The sequence below is a fragment of the Cryptomeria japonica genome, chromosome 3 (assembly GCF_030272615.1).
Source record: "Cryptomeria japonica chromosome 3, Sugi_1.0, whole genome shotgun sequence".
NCBI classification, from domain to species: Eukaryota; Viridiplantae; Streptophyta; class Pinopsida; order Cupressales; family Cupressaceae; genus Cryptomeria; species Cryptomeria japonica.
Genome location: NC_081407.1, coordinates 351,267,378 through 351,291,467, shown reverse-complemented (window position 1 = coordinate 351,291,467; position 24,090 = coordinate 351,267,378). Strand labels below are relative to the sequence as shown.

Here is a 24,090-nt window from a genome sequence, read left to right as displayed (position 1 = left end):
TTTCGTGAAATGATCATTTCTCCAAATGAATCACAGAAGGATCCGCAACAAATTGTTCTCAATTTTTAGTGAATAAATTGTTCAGTCATTTTATAAAATTGATAGCACATCCTCATCTAATTATCTAACAAATTAATTTTGAAGCCTTCCTTTTATTCAACAAAATTGTATAATATAGTATACTTAGTGTATGGATGTCCATATGGAATACCTTTTACGAAAATAGGATTCATATAATATACGTACACTAAAACTTTCCCTTTCCAAGAGACAGGTTATCTCATTTGCATTTTTCCATTAAAGGAGTACTTCTTATCTGAATATAAGAACATAAATAAATCACCATCGTCCATAATTCGTTGTTTGAATTTATGCTTGATGGCATTTTTCGGTTAGTGTTTACATGGCGATATGAATGGTTTTCTTTACTATCGACACCTATCAAATCCAAACTGTTGCATCTACAAACGGTTTTTATATAATATCATGTAATGATAATCACTTTGAAATTCCTAAAAACCTCAAATTCATTATAACTAGGTTATTTAGATTTTGATTATTGAATAGAATACTCCCCTGAATTGTGGCAGGGTATATTTAAACTTCTAAACAGAATCCCCTTCTTAAATTGTTGTATATAGATCAGACTGTTAGGAGGATATGGCAATAAATATGAGAATGGTGAGAAAGCTTGGTTGGAGGAGATCAATGAAATATCTTCATCCCTAGCTTCACCCACTTGAACTTCAACTTCATCTGTACCAGTCTGAGGGGAATCGAATAAATTTGTTTACAGCAATAAATCAAGGCCTTCATAGTGTTCTCAAGTCTGACCCACAGTAAGGATTTTTTAAATCTTGGATTTCTCAAATTATCTTGTTCTTCCAATATAAATTAATTTTAATCTATTTTCCTACACTACAAATTTGATCTCTATGGAGAAACCATGCAAAAAATCTAGGGAAAGCAAATGAAAGCAAAATGATGGAGAACTGAAAGAGAAGACCAAGGAAATGAAGCATATGTTTCCAATCAATTATTAATTTAGAAACAAAGTATACCTAAGGAAATGAATTCTCAATTCGCTTTATTTTAAAAAATCATAGGAGATTATCCTTATGTTCCACAGTTTTCCTAGGGCAGGGATGATAAGAAGCGCAGAGATGCATTTCAGAGACAGTGGAGAATGGGAGGCTTTTTCTAGTAGGGGAAGGGTGGAGAACAATTTAGAAAATAAGGAAATTCTAAAATATAAGAAATTTCAATTAGTCATATGATGGCATTGACCATTTCCATTATATAACCATATTACATAACATAAGAGTTGAATTATGAATTCACATAAGAGTGAAATAAGAACTAACAAATTTCATTGTCTAGATTTGAGTTGTCATTGTCAATGTTCATGTATAAAACAAAATGAAAATGTAGAAAAACAAAGTAGCAACTAGATCTACCATTGCTAGAACTCTTTGCTGCATCAAAATCAGATTATGAAGTTGAGTCTCTCCCAATCTGTATTGCAAATCTTTATGTTTATACCTGAATACGAATGCAATTGTTTCAGCATAATTAGTGCATTCACAATTTTAGAGCATGGCATTGGACACAAGGAAAGGAAGATGTAGTCAGCGCAAACATTTGTAATTCTACAATTTTCATAATCTGCAAGCAAAACAAAAACAGTCCTCCATGAGAACAATTTCATTGTCAAAGCAAAAGCATTGGTCCTAAGAAATAGCAGGCACGCAGGGGACATATCAAAACGAGTTCCTATCAAAATATTAAAATGGGGCACGAATAAAGGTGATGAGTATGACCAGCATAGCCACATGGAGAACAACCTCCTAACAGACACCGTTCAAAAATCAAATGTTCTTTTCTTTAATTTTTTAATGTCTGTTTGCTTTAGATTTTAAGGTTTTGAAAGGGGTTGAGGCCCCCCACACCATATATTTTAATTTATTTTTTGGTGTGTTTTTTTTGGAATGTTGTTTACTGTTAAATGATGGTCGGTTGTCTGCTAGACAGTCCAGAGGCACCACTGAGAAAAACCAATTGCAAGCAGTCAAAGTAAAAAAACCACAGGTCAAGAAATCTCGCATCCCTTTTTATCACCTTGGAACAACTATAAGGCTAAATTTTAACATAGAACAATTACCAGAAGTATGATTAATGTATGCTCATTTGTATGAGTATTGCTCTTCTAATAATAAAGCATTTTCTCCTTAAAACTTCAACAAACTGCTGTACATAAAGATCCCACAATATGATCAAATCCTCAGTCACTTAATCATCAACAGGATCCTCTGGCGTGTCCTCCACCTTCCGTTTCACTACAATGACCGGGCACTCAGCATGCTTTGCACAGTAGTCACTCACAGTTCCAACAAATATCCTGCCAATAAAATATAACTTCCATTAATCTGCAGTAACAATTATCAAGCAAAAACCATGGCATATCATATTATTTTCCTTAAAGAAGAGAGAGAAAATAATCAATGGAGCTGGCATATAAAAATGGAGGTATTTGGTCAACAATTCAGAAATTCTGAAATTACAATCTCAGCATCTTTTATCTCTTGTACAAAATTAAATCCTGTATACATCCTGATTATTGCTGAACTGATTAACTTCTTAATGTCCAAGATGAACAAATTTCTACCATCTTAAACTGAGCATCTAAACGATCTTTGTTACTGTTATCTTAATTCTTTACTATCCAAATTTGCCTCTTTTAAGACAAAATTTAAATTATTCAAAGCAACTCAAGAATTTGTTGGAGAAGCTTCTCACATAAAGATTACTTCTGATGTCAAAGTATAAACATGCCCAGTTGACAAGCATCACATTTGTTGACCATAGAGGTCTTCTAACAAGTCAATATAGAGTGATCAGACCAAGAGTCGGATGATATTAGCATCTAAAACTATTTTAGACATATCTTGTGAGGCTTGGAATTGGATTCAGTCTGTTTGAAAAATTTCATGTACAGTCTAATTGCTATGGACACTGCTTTTGGGAATATTTTGCTCAGTTGCCCACACGTATGGCAACTCAAGGCAGTAAATGTAAAGCATATACTTTATTCAGCTTTGAAATTTTGTAACGATGCTATTTTCTATCAAGAATTTTAAGATTTACTTACTCACAAGCTATGAAAGCTAATGTTATTTGTAAGCTACAAATTGAAGGTCAGACTGAGAAAGTGATCTTAGAGTTTTAGCATTGGCAGGACATTCTCAATCACCCAGGGGAGTGCACCATGCATTACGAGTTGTGTCCTGCTAGATCATATGCCATAGGCAGTGCCACCTGTTGAGCAATTTTCTACTAAGGTCTATTTTGTGGTGGGATGATGGTGCAGCAAATCTTGGTGAGCTTGCTGCTCTGGATTGTCGGTAGATGGTTAAGGCCATTGTTCCCAACTTCCCACAGATCAGGCAGCAACAAATGGTTTGAAGTTCAACCTGTTATAGTGTATTTATTATTTGTGTCCTATTGTAATCATACCTTATCAGGTTCTTGATTCTAGCTTCGGATTCTTTATCGCCATGAAACAACAATTTACATGGTAATGCTTGGGTAATGTTATAGTGGATTGTGTGCCTCCCTATGTGACACCTCATTTGTTTCGTCATAACTACTATGATAGATATATTTTGATTATGTGATGTCCCCATACTGACAATCTGCAAACCAATTTTGTGAAGTCTCTAAGAGACAAAATTGCAGTCTTGCTGTCTAAAATTTTATCACTGAGGAAGCTCCTGATGTCTAATAAGTAATAACGACTATAAGTTGAATCAGTTCTTTGAACCACCGATCCTAATATTTGCTTGCTAAAACATGTGAGGACATATGATTGCACTGTCCTTAACAATATAAACGTTACAATATATGATCAAACCAGTTCATACAGGCAAAGACATGAATTAATATTTGATCGGAGCTTTAACATATATATGTATATATATAACGGAGGCAATGATTATTTGGTGGTAATAGTATAACTTTATCGCTGAGAATATTGGATACATTGTTATATAATTATTGGGCACAACTCATGGTGCGAATTGTCAATTATTGGAGGAAACACATTTGGAAATTGCGCTGCACTCGCAAGAACCACCGTCTATCAATTAGTATCATTGACGGTTCAATTGAGACTACAGAGTATCGCTAGTAGCCAGGATAATGAGGATATCAGTGTTAGAAATATGTAGCTTCGGTCGGATGAATCCAACCGATCTGATTAATACAAATGTCTAATTGGCATTTTCGGCCTTAAGACATTTGTATATTAAACTAATTAATTTCTATCCTTCATTTATATTTAACTGCATAATCAGTATATTATAATCATTATTGAATGATCTTATAATCATTTGAATAAGCAATCTATTATGTGTTTATATGTATATAATCGACTCTATACATAATCAATAACAGTTCATGTTATCGACAATGTATAGTATCGAACATATGATATAATCACCGATTGCTATATTGATCATTCCGATTAATATTGATTATATTATGATTGTTATCAGTTATGGATTACCGATTGGGTTTTGTATATACTTGTGATTTGATTAAGGTTCGGTTAGTGTTTGTTATGGATATGCGTGGCTCCACATAGGAGTCATGACTCTGTGGATCGATATGCTTTCATATATTATCGACTATAGTATTCAGTCGACAAAAATCATTACACAACACAGCGAACACTGATCATATATGCAATCGACCATTACTGCAAGGAAATTACTTTGGGTGCTGTAGACATTGAACAGTCGATAATAATATATGCAGAACTAATGTATACTGAGCATTACAATAAGGTTATGAAACTGCTGCAGCAGATCGTTTATTGTTGTTGATTAATATACATCATTTGAACTGAGGATAGTTTGAATTAGTTTATATATTCTGCATATTGAATCATAAAGGAATTTGTAGTATAACTATCAAATAAGTGACAATAAAATTTAAAATATACCATATATAAATCTGGTCAAACTTTAACAATCAGAGATATATATATACCACGATACATTAGCGATGGCTGATATAAAATATTAATATCAAAAGATTTGAATTAAGTCTATGTCACGGAAGCTTTGGAATCGGAAGTGATACAAGCCAGAATGAAAACTGAACCAGTTATGGGATCAAACCAACTAATATTATCACTGAGGACGATCTGTGAAGATCAATCACAGATGCCGACTCCAGAATACCGATCAAAGGCAAGGTATACGGTTAGAATTAAGAGTCGAGTTAACAATGACCAATAAACAATAAGGATTAAGAAAATGGTTGTCAAACAACAAAGGAGGACTCTGTGATTCATTAAGAAGAGGCGATTTGACTGTGCTAAGGAAAAGACTTCTCCAAATGGTGCGACTTGCATATAAAGAATAATTTGCTACGGTGGTTCATAAGGTGATGATCGAGGCTGATTAAAGTATGGTGATCAATACAATCTTTAAAGAAAACATTAATTAGCAGCGATTAAGAATAAAAAGTACAATCTGTATAAGTTACAAATATTCATGGAGAGAGGTGATAGTCCTTAACAAAGGGTGCGATCAAAGGATAGAAGCGAAGGGTGCATCCATTAGAATTTCTAAGGTACTTAAAGAGGATTGTTATCATTTCCAAAAGGGGGGAATATCAATATCGAACAGCCTTATTTTCTAATTAAGATCCATTTATGGAGCACTCCAGTAAGGAGCAGCCTCATTGGCTTTAACTCACAAATACAAGTGTTGTAACTCAGAAACAGCATCATATAGTATTGCCATTATAATCAGGCATATCAGGCCAGCATTTGTATAAGTTGGAAGGTCTTACCAGGCCCAAACAACTTCATCGTTGCATAGTGATAAAGCCATACCGGTTAATATGGGATGACCAATAAGTTATATATTGCAATTTCTCAAGTCACATGTCAGATAAGCAATCAGGTTGATCTAAGGGAGCCATTTTGCATATTTACACAGCGCTATTGGGAGCAGCATTACTTTAAATCAGATAAGGACCAGTATATTTCAGAGATATCATTCATTTTCTTTGAGTCTATATTGGATCGATATATGGCTATCAATGTAATCCCTTAACATTGCATACTCTAAAATTCATATAAGAGGTGAATTCTTATGAACAAGAAACTATCATCATCATACAAGTTGGTGGTCATTATAATTCTCGTTTAAGTTGAGCTAATTCACTTTTATTGACAAAGGTTTAATGAAAAAAAATCTCTTGTAATTGAATTATAAGTTAATTGTCCCTATTTCCTAAGCATGCACAGAAGGGGACATTACAGATTAGACTAGGTTGCATTGCAAACATTTGATACTTTCAGGCATGTTGAGGACATCTTATGATTTACACATTTCAAAGATTATCAAGATATAAAATATTTTATATTTGGTATTTATTGTGATGTGGCATTTTATCAGTTGGGCTTGTTTTGCCTGCTTAATGCTGTGCAATAATTTAATTTATTGACTAATCATGTAAAAATTTGAGACATTTTTAATGCCATGGCATATTTAAGGGACTGCAATCATCATAGGATTGATACCAAGACCATGCACAATTAATGGAAGATGCACAATTCATTGAGGGTAAGTGAGTCTACCAAACAAAAGAAGGCTTGAGTGTGAAGGGCACATTGACGTAAAATGGGTTCCAGAACTAAAATTGTAGAAAATGCTCTCAAATTTGAAGTATGACCCATGTCCACATTAAAAAAAACTTGTCCTTCAGAATTAACTGGTAGACTTGGTTGTAATGTCCCCATTTTTACACCATCTTGTTTTGTGAGCGTTGGCCAGTTTTGGGGTTTTCCTTAGGTTCCTAGGTGTGCAGGAAGTGTTCCAATGTTCTTGGAAATCTCAGGTTATAATTTCTTGGCCTTCCAACACCATGTGTTTGTCAATTGGTGACAACGCTTTTTGTAGTGTTTTGGGCTTTTTAAAATCTTTTCGAGTCTTTTTGGGTTTGTTCTCCTCAGTCCTTGGAGAACACTTCTATTTATCGTAAGTGCTCATCTGACACTAATATTTCTAGGTTTTTCTGGGTTTGTTCTCTTTAACTCTCAAATATCACAACTATTTATCGTAAGTGCTTGTCTGGCACCGATATTTTTGGGTTTTTTGGGGTTTGTTCTCTTTAACTCTCTGAGAACATTGCTATTCATAGTAAGTGCTTTTGTCGGCACTAGTCATCATCTTTCAGCATCAATTATGTTTCAGCATGATCAACTTTTTGTTTCTCGTGTCTTGGCAAGTTTTTGTCATGTGATGAATAAATATAAATAAAGTAGTAAAGTGACATTTAATTATTCACTTTACTGTTTACATATTAAAGTGTCATGTATTGACCCCCAAAGTTGGATGCCTAGACAATGTGGAGGGAGACGTAAGCTGTTTTTAAATCATATTGAGAGCTTTTTGAGGGAAAATAAGATATTTGAATTTTAAAGTGCCCTAATTCCCTCCAAATTATAAATTAGAGTTTTGGCTTTCATTTCCTCATTCAGATTTTACACACATACAGATATGTTGTCGGAATGAGCTTTGGAGTTCTTCTAGGAGTTGTTGAGGACAAAACCCTCTGCAATATTTCTAGTTTCGATGGTGAAAGATCCACCCTAGCTGGTTCAAGTATTTCACTTAGAAAACACACAGGATTTTTGTAGGAGTTTGGGTTCCGGATGTTCAGAGAAATGAGGATATTTGAAGTTTTCTGACTTGCACTTTTGGGGATTTGTGTTGTTGATGAATTGAAGAGATTTATTGTGATTTTACAGGGTTTTTCTGTGGTGTTAATTAGCTGATCATACCTCTTCCAAAAGCTGGCCGTACCCTCTGAAATGATAATGGTGGGCTAGGGTTTTTGCTAGCTATTATTTTCTAGACAAGTTCGCCCCTTTCAGCCAGCCATACAAGTAATTGGGTGATGCACATGGTGGTGTAGCAGAGTTTTTTCTGAGTATGAGGCTGCAATTCTTCCCTAATGTGGCGCCTTAACTTGGAGGAGTTTGGGAGGTGTTAGTTTGCAGGTTTGAAGCCAAGGAAATAATATATGATTTTTGGGGGAGAAATCGCCCCTGCCTGCAGCACCTTGTTCATGCTGATATGACTGAAGTTTCATTGCAGACCTGTTGTCATTTGGTTGGGATCATTCTTAGACATTTAAATTGGAGTTTTCAGCTCTCTTAATCTTCTGGTTGCTAGATTGGAGTGTTATTTGGTTAGAGATTGGCTGAGTGGAATCTTCATAGCTGTCTGGGCTACATCAGCAAGTTGTTCAGTTAGTTTCAGACCCTTTCAATCATACTCATTTCTGAGTTTGAGATATTTTGGCATTGGTTTACATGTATTGTCACCTGTAATATTTGATGTATTGGGTGTCAAATTTTCAAGAAATTTGTGTGGCATTTTGAATGAGCATTCAAATCCAAATCAGAAATTGCACCAGCAAGGGAACTCTTTATTGCTTGTTTACGGTGTCTTCCCTTATTGCAAATAAACACCAAAAAAATAAATCAGGGGTGTATGTTACATTGGCATTGTAACATGGTGTCATGGGTTAGGCAGTAATGCTAAGAAATAAATATTTAAAAGATAAATATTCTTCATTTCTAAATATTTCAAAGCTTAGTTAAGAGGTAAAAGTGCAAAAATATTTGTACAAAAGCTGAACAGGGCGAAGAAGGATGTTAATGTGCAAATGTAGTTGGGTTAATGCAGGCACAGCTTTCAGCAGGAAAATGTAAAATTGTACATATGCATGTCAAGGACTGTGATCAGATTAGGTACCCCTGCCAATTGAAGAAAACCTGCAAGTTTGTAAAGCATGCAACTTTTCAAACCCCATTTTCTAACATGTGTCATGCAGGTACGGTATGAGTATACTGTATGTCAGTCCATGCATGAATTTATGAGCAGAGGATTGAGTACTCCAGTGGGAGATGGTAAGAGAGAAGGAAAGAAGAGGGAACACACAAAAAACAAGTTATCATTCACTCAGATTATGAAGCAGAGACAATCTAAGGGGGGAAAGGGGGAAAACTTCATTTGGAGGAAGTGGCATTGGTGAGGGTCAGAAAAGAGGATTTGGAGTAAGTGTGGAGAAAATAAGGCCTTAGGTCCATATCTTTGATTGGGACTAGTTGGATAGTGTATCCAGCCTCTCTTGTGCTTCATACAACCTTTTGACAACCTTTTGAGTAGCCCATTTGTGTTAAGTTGGTTGTTTTGTGTACAGCATTGTGACGAGTTAGTATGTTTTTTGCTTTATTTTGTAGAACTTCTGTTTGTTAGGCTTATCTTACCTCTTGCTCTCTTTTATAGTAGCTGTTGATATCCTGATCTGTTGCACCAAAATCAATGTTCATGTGGATATCAAGCATGGTAAGTTTTGTGAACATGGGATGTAATTCACAAAATGACATCTAAGATTAAGAAGCTAACTCTTCATTTGATTTTCAATGAGCTATTTCAAACTCTTGACAGGGGTAAAGGAAAGAGAGAACCAAAAGAAAATGCATAAATAAAGCTAATCTAAGTGAATGACCAAGAGGCCATTCACTAGACAAATGATTGCTTTCACTCTCAAAACTTGCACAACAATAGTCTACAGATCCATAACTCAGGCATTAACAAAATGAGTGGAGGCAAGTCTCATGAGTAATCCAAAAAAGGGAGAAAATTGATCACAATCTCAATTATTAACCACTTGATTGGGCATAGTTACACAATACAAAATACCAGAATCTTCTAGACAGTTGAAGGTTACTAAAAATGAAATTGAAACTTAATGGCAACCACAATGTACTTACATTGTCATACCTTGTTAGCCTTGTCCAATGGATTCCAGGCCCCAGCATTCAGACAATTGTTGTGGTTTTGACAGCCATAGGAGCGTCAAGCCCCTTTTGAATGGTTTATTGGTCTGCTGGCGATTGTCACACCCCAATACCCTTTCTTTGGCATCAAGGTGTAGTGTCAAACACACTTGGATTACTTTCCTTGCAATAGCATCAAGTTCCACATGACTTCTAGCCAAAACCTCATGTGCATCTTATAATACATAAAAAATCTCATATTTCATAACACATGATTAGGTCTCATCTTGTACATTAGGCCATTTAACAATTGAAATGTGTGTGCCTGCAATACTTAATTCCTATGTTTGCCAAGTTGCATGTCCCCTCAAGAGGACACGAGATAGAGAGTCACCAATATTTTTGTACCAAGAGAATATAATAACAATTTGAAATAAATGAGCATCAAGAAAATTCTCATTCACACTCTCAAGAGGTTTACTTGACTTTATCCAACATAGTTGGTCAGCTATCACATGACTCTTGCCTAGCCTCACAATAATCTTGAAGGTAAACTCCTATTAAAACATCAATCATCTACTTATCTGTCCTTGGTTAATGGGCTTATTCACCAAGTACAACACATGCTTGTCCACAAAAAATGTGAATGACATCCCAAGCAAGTAGTGCCAAAACTTCCAGATGGTATATAATACATACCAAGCCAAGGGTCTCTCATTCAATAGTGTTGTTAATCTTCTCAGCATTAGACAATATTTGACAAGAAAATAACATGTGGTGATCCAATCCTTGGGACTTCCACATGTGCCAAGGTTGCTTTGATGGAAAAGTTGTAAGCATCATCGCACATGAAACTCCTTATCCTATTTGGATATACAATGATGGGTAAATTAATCAATCATACCTTTAGTTCCCTAAAGACTTGTTCCTTCATGTTGGACCATACAAACTAGATTCCTTTCTTTTTCAACACATCTAAGGGCCAAGACAATCATATAAAGTTCTAGATAAAACATCAGTAGTACTTGGCATAGCTTAAACAAGACTTTATTCTACTAATGACTTTCAGTGCTTCCATCTTGATTATTAACCCTTATTTTTTCAAGGTCTATCTTCAAAATGGCTTTACAAACAATGTGTCCAAGGAGCTTCGTTTGTGGTACCATGAACCTCCACTTCTTTGGATTTAAAGCCAAATTTTGCTGCTCAACAATGTTGCATGCATTCCATCAAAGTTTGTAGATGGGTCTCTGACTATTGTAAATGGACCAACCATCCAAAAAGGCTTTGAATTTTCTCATTTCCATCTTATCAAAGATGTGTAGGATAATTCGCTAGAAGGTAGCTAGAGCATAGCATTGCTCAATTGGCATCCGATCATAGGCATAAACCCCATCTTCCACTACAAAGGTGGTGTTCATTTTATCCTCTTCAATTACGCTAATTTAATTACATCTAGAAAATCTATCCATAATCATGACTGTAATCATGATCAACCACTTCCTCCAGTATAGAATTTGCAAATGGAATGAGGAATGGATCCTTAATCATGACTGTGTTTGGACTTATGAAATAAACACATTCATATTTGTCATGCCCCTGCATAAACATTCCCCATTAAATAATGGGGATAATTGATTCCAAAATGTTTTTAAATATTAACCAAATCAATTACAAATACCAGGTGTCAATTAAAAATGCAGGCAATCCACAATTAGATACTATAAAGTAGAAATTACTTGTATAGCTGTGATTTTTTAAAACAACGAATAAATAACAATTAATTAACTAAAGGTAAAGAGATGCCCGAATGGTTATGGCCATTGAAGAAAAGCGGTATATAAGAAGATAAATCAAAGGGAAGGAAGGCAAATTCAGCAGAGACAGTTATTTATGTTTCCTTAGTGGAGTATGAATCAATGATTCAGCAATCTTGAGGGAAAAACCTCTCATAGATCATAAAAATTCAAGGATGAAAACCCTTAATTTATTCATCAAGTTAGTGGGCGAAAACCCCTAACTTTAGCAAGAATATTTCAAGAATTTGTACCAATAAAATAGTTGCAAATTGCAAGAAGATTAAAATAAATATTCAAAAATAAATTTGGATTTTTCAGAATTATAATTTAAATTTTGAATCTGAAATATATATCAATATTATAATAATACTTGTAATCCCTATAGTGAATGTGTGATATTTATTTAAAGAAAAATTAAGGAAAAATCTAGAAAGAGGCATTACAATATTTGTCTTGATTATTTCTTCAATTCAATTAGTTCCAAAGACACCCATTCACTTGTTTCTACCATCTATGAATCTATCAATCTCTTCTTGGAATTTTACAACATAGTTTCAGTTCATTTGGTATGCTTTCCTTTGCAACCATCATGCTCCTAGTACTAAAAGGGAATCTATACCCCCTTTAAGTCCTTCCTAATCATTTCTGACCATGATCAATTAGGGATCTACTTCTAGTCCCAATTTTACCTTGACAATGGGAAACTCCTTGTGCTTCATGTCCTCAATGCTACAAAATTGACAAGTAGGCTTCTCATCTAGCTTGGTATAATCCAATTTGTACTCTATTACTTTGAAGATAAATTGGACATGAGGATGTCGGGCTTGCAAAGCTTGGCATCACAAGTCTTTTATAGTCATCTTACTTCACCCCCTCATCTTTTTTTGTTTCCATGATCTCCACAAAGTTACAACCAAGTTGGAATCCCTCGTAATCTTCTATTTGCTAATTGAAAATATCCTTGAGGGAGATGGTTTCATCCTCAAATCAATATTATAACTCCAAGACCCCTTCACCATTTAACTCTATTGTACCTCAATTTCCACCTACTGAGCGTTCTTCTCCAAAGTTTGAATTCGAATAATCTTCCAATGAGGCTACCTCTTCACTTATTGTCTAGTTCTTCAAATCTCGTATATATTACTGGCCTTTATTTTCAATGGTCAACTAATTCTTTTCCCAATTATGGAAGGCTTTGGCTGTTATCCACTACATCAACCCGATAATATATCATAGGCTTTCTTCCTTAATGAGATAACTGCAAATTTCAAAACAAATGGTTGGCTGCTAATAATTACTTTTTGATTCATGAGGACTCTAGACATCTTTATACCGTACTAATCTTCTCCCACCAAATGAAAGGTTGGCAACCAAACAATGGGCTTCCCAAGACTCTTTCAAGTCTCCTCTAGAAGCACATTCAAACCAAAACAACCATTAACAATAGTATTTGTCAATTTACTCCTTGGCATCTCTTTATACATGACTAGACGTTGTCAAGCTAGGTTCATAATTAGGAGCATAGGGTCAATCACTTGATCACTCGACAAGGTGCTTGACTATAGGATATTTATTCCGCCTTTCATCACCCAAAGTTATGCCATCTACCCCAAGGTGTGCCTCTATGTACTCCATGTCTAAGCCTATGTTTTGTACATTAGCAGTTATGGCATCCTTTAATTCCATAATACTATGCAATAAATCTATTACCTTCACACATATATAGTGAATTGCAACAATTGTCTTCCAATTGCCTTATTGGAATTGAACTTGTTTGTTGCTGCACTTGCATGAGATTTTTGCCTCTCACAATCATTACTTTTCCAACTTTTGCTCTCCCTTCAATCAATCTTTGTTTCTTGATGGGTGGGCCCAAGTAATTAACTTGCTTCACTTGCATTTTGGTAAATGACATCACCTCATTTGTAGCTATTTCAAGCATATTGATGTTGGTATGTTAAAATGTTTTAAACAATCATCATTGCTATGGTCCCCAAGTCCACACCATTGATAGAGAACTCTAGTGTTAGTTTGATTGGTAGTGTAATCTCTTTCAAAATAACCCCACTTATTACACTTCCAAAAAACTGTAGAATTGATCAACCTTGGCCATCATACTAAATCTGATTTCCACTTCCACTTCCTCCCATGTCCTAGCATTTATTATATCTTTGGCTTCTATACTCATTAGGTGACACACTAGCAAATCTACTACGAGATGTGCCCTTATTCTTTTGAGATTTCATCAAGGTGATAGATGGTGTCAATGGATTTTCTTGAGTAAAGAGCAGTTGTATACTCCTATTATTTAAATTGTACGAGCAATATTTGATTGTATGGCCACAACTTGGTAGATCTCACAAAAAATCCTCTTCAAACTATCATCCTTGGTATGACCCATTTTACAATCTATATACAAAATATCTCTTCCTTCATCTTTGGTGTCTTTAACTCTTTCATCATTTCAAGCATGTCACTTGAAGAGCTTGGACAATTCCTACCAAAGTCATCATCTTCACTTCTATTCAAGTGGATGTCTTATTCTTGGTTTCAACATCCATTGTGCGATTATACACATACCCTATGATTGCCCATTCTGCAGCAATGTCTTGTTGCTCTAATTTTTACACTTCTTGCTTCTTGATTTTTTGCTTAGCCTCTTCTTGTAGTTTTGGTTTTGACCTTTCCTCTTTCTTCATCAACTCCTTTCTTCCATCTCTTCTTTTTTATTTGAATGTCTTCAAAATTCTTTAAGGTAATATAAGATTTGTAAATGTCGGGCTTTTCACCATATTCCTCAAAAGCAAGAAGAGTGCACTCATTTCTAGCACACTGCTCTAGTAACCATTCCTCTTGAATAGGATTCTTCTTTTGTACGCTTCTAAAGCGATTTAGATCTTTAAAGTTGATGATAAACCGGTTCAGTAGTTGGTTCTTAAATTCTTGACTTCTCATTTGTGCTTCTTGTCTTGCTCCTTTGTTGATTGTTTCAAGATGATCCTTACATTTCTGCTGATCCTTCTGTATTTGAATCAACACCCCTTGAATAGGATCTATATTTTCTTCCTTCAACAAAAACTTTTCTTGAAGAAACAGAGGTTACTTGTTCCGATCCACATTCTTTCTTTGATAGTACCTAAGTTCTCCTTGATCATGTATCCATTGTCGATCTGCACTCAAATGTTAAATTTATACCTTACAAAAATGGCAAGATCTAATCTACAATACCACTATAATGTCCTGGATTAGGATTAACACTAGAACATGCAATTTTTCTAATTGAGGGAAGTATTAAATTGTAAAGCAAATTGAAATTGAAACTAAATGCTGATCACATCAACAAGTGGCTGGCATTCACAAATCAAACCCTCAAAATGCTGATATATATCCTAAAATGCAACCTAAACAGCAGATCTGAATTGTGCGTCAAATATATCAAATATGATTGTTGAATAATGACAGATTTCTTATGGACAGAGATACTATCATTCACCAATATTTATAAGACACCTTATGCACTAAATTAACCAAATATGAAATTAGAATTGGATAGTTAATTGCTGGATAAATTACGCAGCAACAGTAAGCATGGAAACACTAGCATAGAAACCCCAAATCTGATTTTAATTTATTTGTAACAGCTGAAACAAATAGTAATGCTAATATGCTGAACTAGAAAACTATTTTTCAGAATTTCAAGTAACCAGTATCCACTCACAAGATGGCATACAAAAGATATAAATAGTTCATTGATTGCATGACTGAAAAGTACATCAAATGTTGATGCTACGGTTAACAAAACTCCTAAAATGGTATGGCGATCTGTCCAATGCAGCAATCAGACCTGTAGTATTGTAGATGAATGGAAACGATGATAATAATGTTGTGCAAGCATAAAACCTTGACACACCTCCACAACAGAAAATTAAAATGTCCCAAAAAGATAGACTGATTTGCTTGCAAATCCTGATCGATCCAAACAAGAATCTTCAATAAATCACTATGGTGACAATGCAACAGCAACATTTAAACTTGAAAACTTGGCCAAAAATGTTGATTTGATGTTGTACAATCTGCTTGCAAATATAAATTGAACAATCGCAATCAACAAGCCCAAATGCGATCCTTCAGTCAAATTGCCTCAAAGGATATGAGCATTTTTATCCTCCAAATCTCCATCGCCAAGGGTTTTCTTCCTTGAAAGCTTCAATCTCCAAAATGAAAGGAATAACGAAATGACAAAGTTGGATATGATGGAATAGGATTATTTGATGTAAGCCTTTACTTCTCTTTTACAGGTGCCTACTTTGGGTCCTCTATTTTATTTTATTTTAATTTATTTTGCTTTTCCCTCCAAGTATTTCAAAAATACTTTTAAATTACTACCAAAAGCACCTTTTTCAATTACGTTTTGAATAAAGTAGTAAAAGAAAATTTTAAATAGTAAATAGGACCTAAAGTAATATTTAAGCTACCCTTCTTAAAAAAAAATGTTCGTGCCCACTTATTATTTCCCTTATTTTTCTCTTAGCATATGGGAAATTAAAATAGGCTATGAGTCTTCAATTGATTCCTTTATTTCTGAAAAGGGGACATGACAATCTTGATAAATTCAGGTTCTCTTTCTATGTTGCTTCCTCTCACTTGTGGTTCAGATTGCCCTACTGTTACTAGATGTGGACCTTCAATAAGCATGTCCTCTACCTTAGGGATATTAATTTCTTATGTGGCTCAGTCTTCTATAATAAGAATAAGTGTACAATTCCCTTAGCAAACCAGAGGATGATAAGATAAATTCTGCAAATAATACTTCTACACTTTCCTTGGTGTTAGGAAAAATACTGTTTTAGATGGTGTGGTTGATGATGTTTATCATGCTCCTTGATTGAACACAATCTGCTTTCTGATCATCAAATAAAAGAAGGTTGATATTTTGCCCAACAAATCTATTGCAAAGGATATCAAGAATAACTTCTGGCACTTGAACTAATGATTCAAATTTCATGGGCATTTAGTGTCATGCCCCAGCCTAAAGTCAAACATTCCCAAGTAAACAACATGCCCATTGATCCCAATAGGTCTTAAAGCACTAAAAAATCAATTACAAATGCAAATTGATACTAGGCAGCAGTTAAAGAAGATAATTGATATACAATTGGAAATTGTAATGAAGCGATTACTTGTACAGCTGCAAACAATAATTAACTAAAGGTCAAGAAGCATCTTAAGGGTTATGAGCATTGAAGAAAAGGGTATATAAGTATATAAATCAAGGAGAAGGAAAGGCAATCCAGCAGATATAATTATTTTTGTCTCCTTCATGGAGTATGAATTAATGAGTCAGCAATCTTGAGGACGAAACCCCTCATAGATCAGAAATTCAAGGATGAAAACCCCTAACTTTAGCAGAAATATTCAAGAGATTTGTACAAAAGAAATAACTGCAAACTATAAGAATGATTACAGCAGATATTCAAAAATTAAAATTTATATTTTCAAAATGATATTATATATTTAAAATCTGAAATATGTATCAAAATTATAAAATAATATTTGTAATTACTTATGCAAGCCCTATTGTGATTGTGGACATTTATTAAAAGAAAAAATATGGAAATTCTAGAACGGTACATTACATTTAGATGCTTACTCAAAGAGCATAGCAGAAGAAGAAGATTATATTTGGATACACGTTATAGATAGAAACAAATTACAACAAAGAAATCATAGACATTAAATATAAGAAGAAGATTATATTTCAGTTGTACACATGCCTTCCAATGGCATGCATGTTTCATCAAGTAGTGCACATCCATGCAGAGCAAAACCAAAATACATGCTCATGAATCATAACTTGAAACTGCCAAAGATCATCCATTTCAATTACAAAGGATGAACGATTTTTATGACTAATGCTGGATGTGATTGTACAAATGCATGTAATCTACATGCTCATGGATACTCTTAAGAGTTCACCCAAATTCATAGCATACAATATTAGAACTGCTTTCTTGCTGAGAGCTAAGGCATATGAGGTTTCTCAGCCTCTGATCCCATGTTTGTTGTAATCTAGGTAGTTTGTATGGAAGAGCATATTATGCTTTCTGCTTTGCTTAAGCATGTGTGAATCTTTTGGGTTAGATAAGTTTCCTGCATTTCTATTTTTCACTTTAGAACTTCAAAATCACTCAGTTCTGAAGTCGTCCTCCACATCAACACATTGTAGATTCAGAAAGATTATTCAGTATATCCAATACTTGCTTTCCTATACACAAAGAAACAAAAATTATGATCTGTAATTCAATTAATATCATACTTTATTTTTTCTTTTTTTAAATAGGATAAATTAACAATTGTGGAATCATTACAATAACATTAGCTGTTGTTTTTGTGACCTGTTTTGGTGAATTGTGTTTATTCATAAATATTCAACTGCAGATAAAGATCACCCTTTAGTTAACTAACTCCTTGCACAATTTTCCATAGTTAAAGAAATCAGTAATTACTGCTTGACTCAAAAGTACTTGTAAGTCAGTTAGGACCCACAAGTAACTGGCGAGTTCAAGTACAAAACTTGGTCAGCATTGAAATAAGACTGTGCCCAAAAAAAAAGAAGTAATTTTCATCAATATTCAAATCTGTTTTTTCAAGCACTTGTATTGGAGCATTGCACATTCGATTGGAAAAGTTTGGGAGTGAGGATTGAACATGCTTATCAAACTTATCATCTCTGATTCAGCCGCATTTGACAGGTATGTAAGGGTTTTCCAGTTTTTTGTTTCTTCAAGCCTTTTCATTCTAAATTCCTTGTGCGAGGGTTTAGTTATTTACTATTTATTTCTATTTTTAAGTCAGCTTGTAGTAGCTGCTAGGGTTTTGTTTGACTTTCTTCTGTTTTACTAGAATTTAATTCATTTTTTCTGAAATCAAAATGGCATCCACAAGTAAGAGAGGTTGCAGCAAGGTTAGGGAGCATGCTTGGAAACATGGAACAGCAAGTACAAAGCAAGGAATAGTAATCTATTACTATTGTGAGATGTTTCTGAAAGGAGGCATAAATCACCTCAAACATCACTTTGAACAAATCAGTTGCCACGATGTTGAGCTATGTACAATAGTGTCTCAAGAGATTGAACAAAAGGCAAAAGGTCTCCTGGCATCTCATGATCAAAAGAAGGCATAGAATAAGAGCACAATAAAGGCAATGGCAGCTATCACCATTCTATAGAGTCAGAGGGAGATATAGGGGGCTCTTCTTCTTCAAATTGGACCACATGTATAGAGATTAGGCAGTGAAAGCAGCTGTAGTTCCAAATTTTTGTTCCTCATAACACTCCTAGTTTGCAAAATACATGGAAAAAGGAATTGCACAATGAGGCCAAATTGGCATGTGCCAATTTATGGTACTACAACAGGGTTTAATGTTAAGAGGGATTCTTGTTGGGAGTAATTGGTCACAACATCGAATATGGTAGGTGAAGGACTAAAGGCACTGAGCCCTGATCAGTTGAGCAGGCCATTATAGGAGGATGCAATCAAAAACACAAATCAGTTAGTAGATGAACTAAAAAAATTGGAAAAGGAAGGATGCAACATTTTATTTGGCAGGTGGATGAATGGCAAGAACCGCACCTCACTTAACTTCCTCATGGCTTCCAAAGAGAGGCAAGTGTTTTTGAAGTCAATTGATGTCTCCAATGAAATAAAAAATATCAAGACCTTGTGCAACTCATCCATCGATGAGGTGACAATGGAGGTGAGAATGAAGAATGTTCTCCAGATAGTGATGGACAATGAATCTGCATGTCTGAAAGCTGATAAAATTATAGAGGTGATTCATACTACATTGTTTTGAAGCCCTTGTGTGGTCCAATAAATTGACTTTCTCCTTGAGGATATTAAGGAATCTTAGTAGAGTGAAGAACATGGCAGAAGAAGTAAGGAGTGTGACAAAATACACCTGAAACCACACATGGGTCATGAATTAAATGAAAGAACACACTGATGGAAAGAAGCTCGTGTAGTTAGGAGAGACACAATTCATGACTGACTTTATCACCTTACAAAGTATCACAACTGCATTACACAACCTTAAGTTCATGCTTGTGGGCACTGGGTGGTTACACAATCCTTACTCTAGGAAGGCCAAAGAGGAAAGGGTTGTCAAGTCCATTTTTTATGACAATTTGCCAATTACATGGAAATCGTCAAAATAGGTTTTGATTCAATAATTTCTTTTTTTCATTTAATTTTATAATGTTACAAGTAGTTGATTTTGTTAAATTTGTGATATTTTAATTTGTTAATTTAGTTTTATTATTTCTAATTTAGTTTAATTTTCTGATTTTACTTTTGTATGCTCTGTCATTTTAGATATCAAAACCATTGGTTAGGGTAGGTAGGTGGGGATAAAATACCCATGGGGTATCTAAATGAAACCATGGACAAGGACAAAGAGGTGATTTAGTATTTTTATGGGCTGAATAAAAAAAATATGAAACCATCTAGCACATTATTGATTGGGGGTGAAACTAACAACTCCACCAATATATTCATGTTAGTACCTACTTTTAAATCCCAAGTTTTTCTTCTCCACTTCATTCAAAGCATATGAGAAGGCTATGGATGGCCTCATGCACATGTATGCTAAGAATATTCCCCAATGAAAACTTTAGAGAAATCATACAGGATGAGTTACAAATTTATAAGGGGGTGGATTGGAGGTTGTTTTCACCGCCTCTATGTATTTGAAGGAGTGTCACTCTGTAGCCAAGTAAAAAACATATAAGTTTAATTTTGGTTTATTGTTTACTTTAATTTTTAAGTTCACTAAAAGTCTTATTAAGTTAAAAATGTTGTCCTTGTAGATTTGTTGTGGAAAGAATTTGATGCAAGAACACCTAATTTTAAGAAACTCACCATCCACATAATGACCCAACCCGATAGCACTTCAAGTTATAAGTGCAATTGCAATGTTTTTGAAGCTATTCAAATAGAGAAACACGAGAAGTTGGATCAAAAATGTTTGAATGATCTTATCTTTGTGCATACAATTTTTTATTGTGCGCAAGGAAGGTAGAGGGGCAGGAGACGTAAGAGGCAATTGACCTCAATAACATCAATTCATATTCAGATAGGGTTGTTGAGGATGTGGATCCATGGTTTACTACTAACGAAATAGTTGATTTGGCAAGGGATGTAGTTAAATTGGCAAGGGAGGTAGCTGAATGAGATTCGGAAGTGGCAGCATAGAAGGATACAAAAGGCAAGCCCTCAACAGGGGTCCATCACATTCATGTCATTATTCTAAGCTTGAGACTCCTACTAAGGTTGATATTGTTCCTCAATAAGAAGGTGCAACACTACCATCTACTTCGAGGATACCCCACAATCTTATTTGAGCTTTAGTCATCAACAAAATTTATGGATTATGAAAATTGTAAATGCAATTATTTATGATTTAACTTGGTGTTTATATGGATTGAGCTCATTTTTTATTCAATGATGTGTATTTAACTCTAACTTTGATCTATATATGAACGAAATCAATCATATGTTCTCTATATTCAGTAGTATGCATGTTTTTAAAGGCTAAAATACCAAGTTTTTCCAGTAGGTTTGAAAAAAAATTGGTCTATTGAGTTATTGCAAATTCCAAGTTTTTGAACTATGGATTTTGCAAGTTGGTAAAATCATTCCATCCAACAATGGAGCAATATCACACTAGGATAGGAAAAGGAGTATGCTAAGAAGCATATACAAATAACAAGTTTCACATACATTCACTAGCATGAGAATTAACACATATGCAAACTAAAATGTAGAGAAGCAATTGATATTTAATACAAGTGACATAATAGCTTTTAGAAAGCAATAAAAACCAAAATCGATCTTTTGGGCTACCTCTGTACAGGTCCAAGACCACGACTTCCAACAACCAAGATGTCTGGATGTAAGTTTTGCACTTCTCGGCAGATAACTTCCTTTGCATCTCCTTTCTTAACCCGTGCTTCACAGGGAACCTAAAATAGTGGACAAATTCTTCAGATTGGAAGATCAGGTGTATAAAAATATAGAAAGGCAGCAAACATATAGCAATTGTAGTATAGCATCACATATTGCAGTCTAACAACTTTCATTAAGGAAACTCTTATTGAAAGATAAACACTTATGATAATGATTTGTTTTTAAAAAAGAAATATAATATCCACGCAGAGATCTTGTTTTTGCACTTCAAATAGCATCATCTCTAAAAAAATCAATTTAAAATACTTGGGTACCCCGATTTCATTGCAATGCTTGACAAAATATTCCAACAAATGAATTCCTCTTATTCTATCCCTGTCATTGACGTCCTTGAAATCATCTGGTGAGGCATAAATGCTGTCCATATCATCAAATCCTGCATTAAAAAGTCATATAACTTCATTAGGTCATAAAAAGTAACAAAATTCACTCGCAGAATTAGCAACTATAAAACAAAAATAGCCTCTGCAGAACCCATCAGCGGGAGAATAAAATGTAACAATTCGATCATCATTGGCTCAAACAATCCTTAATGTAAAGCTTTTAAGATAAACAAGGATCATTAAAATGCACAATATAAAATCATAGTTTTGCCAAAAAAAAAGCATGCTCAAATCCTCTAAAGATCTTTTTAACGAGAAGTTGAGCTATAGCGTTTAACATATCGATTGCTCTTGTGGTCATCCATACATCAGTGAAAAAGGCAGATCTTTTGAACAAAAGCTCAAGGAACGCTTTGCATAAATTAAAAAAGGACCGGGTTGAAACCACTGCTTTACTTGAACAATCATACTCAACAACCAATTTGCATGGAAAAGGTTAAATTCCAATAAAATCACACTTTCTTGAATAAGACTCTTCATCCAGCATGTTAATGCACATGCGCCCATGTCAAACATATGCCATTATCTACATTTGGATATCTGTACAAAATAAAAACTACAGATCCCTGTCAAGTAAATACTGCACTTTTTTTAGCTCTCAGCTCTTTATAAGTTTAAATGCCCTTTTTGCAACAAGAGTAATTCTGAAAATTCAATAATTGAGCTAAAAACTACAGTTTCATTGGTTATCAAACTATGTTTGGGAAGAAAAGAATGGCAATCTGAGAAATAATAAGAATGAAAAGAACAATACTTATCTTTATCTATAACCCTGAAGAGATTCTAATGCATATTTTGTTTTCTTCCGCTTTACTTCCAGGATATTAAAAGCTAACTCACAAAAGTTTAGATTTTAATCTTCCACATACTATTTAAATCAACTGTTATGGATTTATAACTTCTCAGATAGCAGATGGAAAGATCATGAAAAAGGGACGAGTACAATTAAACAAGGATACACATGAAGTACAAGGAGAAGCTTTACAGTAGATGGAACCCTAGGGGAAAAAATCTAAATTCATATGAAAAATGTAAATGTAAGCAAATTATAATGAAAAATGCAAATGCAAATGCAAATGTAAATACCATCCTCGTCTGGAACTTGCACATGAAGAATATAGAGTTTGAAGAGGTGGCTGCACGAGGTCTTTACAAGTTTGTCGAGAGTCCAGTGGAAAGCATTGATACTGCTCAGAGATGCATGCGGATATCCCTTCACTGATGATCTGCTCACTGCAATCAATATTTTCGTTGCTTGTTCTTCCGCAATATCCATTCTCTCTTATTTTTGTCACGAACTTTGAAAATCAAATCATTGTTTATCATTTATGTTACGCGACACGTTTACAAAGAATATGGCTTGAGAAAGAGATAATCAAGTTTAAAGCCCCTTAAAACTATGTTGGTTTATTAACAGATATTTTCTACAATCTATGAGATAGAAATCAGTTTCTTTTGGAAAAGATTGTGTGTGATTTTTTTCATCAATGTTTCCGATCACAGTCCGTGATCCATCAGCAGAATGTAATAGCTAGAGAGCATGAGAGTGAGAAATCGGAAATCGGATCATAAGTCTGATCCAATTTCTCACTAATGCTCTCTAGCTATTACATCGGTCATGGAGTGTGATCCGAAACGTTGATGTAAAAAAATAAAATTCACACAGAGTCTTAGATGCACTCCAAGTGTCTAAAATAATACTAGAGTGTGTCTAAAATATCTTAGACATGGATGTGATATAATTAATATAATATTAAATATCTTAGACATGTTATAGTTGACTTTGTATATTTATGTGAATTTTTAGTGAGAATTTAGTGTCCTTAAACTTTTTTCTTTCATGTTAATGATATTAGAATTTGACAAAGATATTTTTATTATTATTATTAAATTATTTTTAGTTATTGATGTAATAATAATTAATATAATATCATTGTTTAATTTGTATATCTATTTCAATTTTTAGTAAGAAATTGGAGCAACATCTATTTTTGTACCTCTATCTATCTCTCTTTCT

General features: G+C 34.3%; 1 protein-coding gene across 3 annotated transcripts; it reads right to left on the bottom strand.

Annotated features, from left to right (window-relative positions):
- Window positions 1-1,274: 1,274 nt before the first annotated feature.
- Window positions 1,275-23,595, bottom strand: LOC131076523 (universal stress protein A-like protein). Of its 3 annotated transcripts, XR_009113388.2 has the most exons (5): window positions 23,160-23,572; window positions 21,945-22,066; window positions 21,568-21,686; window positions 2,162-2,398; window positions 1,275-1,542 (listed from the first exon to the last, which is right to left on the bottom strand). XR_009113388.2 is itself a non-coding variant. In XM_058013761.2 (4 exons), the coding sequence occupies exons 1-4, from the start codon at window positions 23,347-23,349 to the stop codon at window positions 2,290-2,292; spliced, it is 540 nt and encodes a 179-aa protein (XP_057869744.1). In that variant the 5' UTR covers window positions 23,350-23,572; the 3' UTR covers window positions 2,090-2,289. The 3 variants fall into 3 exon arrangements, 2 of the variants coding, with proteins under 2 accessions (XP_057869744.1, XP_057869745.1); XM_058013761.2 differs by lacking the exon at window positions 1,275-1,542 and having other exon boundaries at window positions 2,090-2,398; XM_058013762.2 differs by lacking the exons at window positions 1,275-1,542; window positions 2,162-2,398 and adding an exon at window positions 17,367-17,929 and having other exon boundaries at window positions 23,160-23,595.
- Window positions 23,596-24,090: the final 495 nt, after the last annotated feature.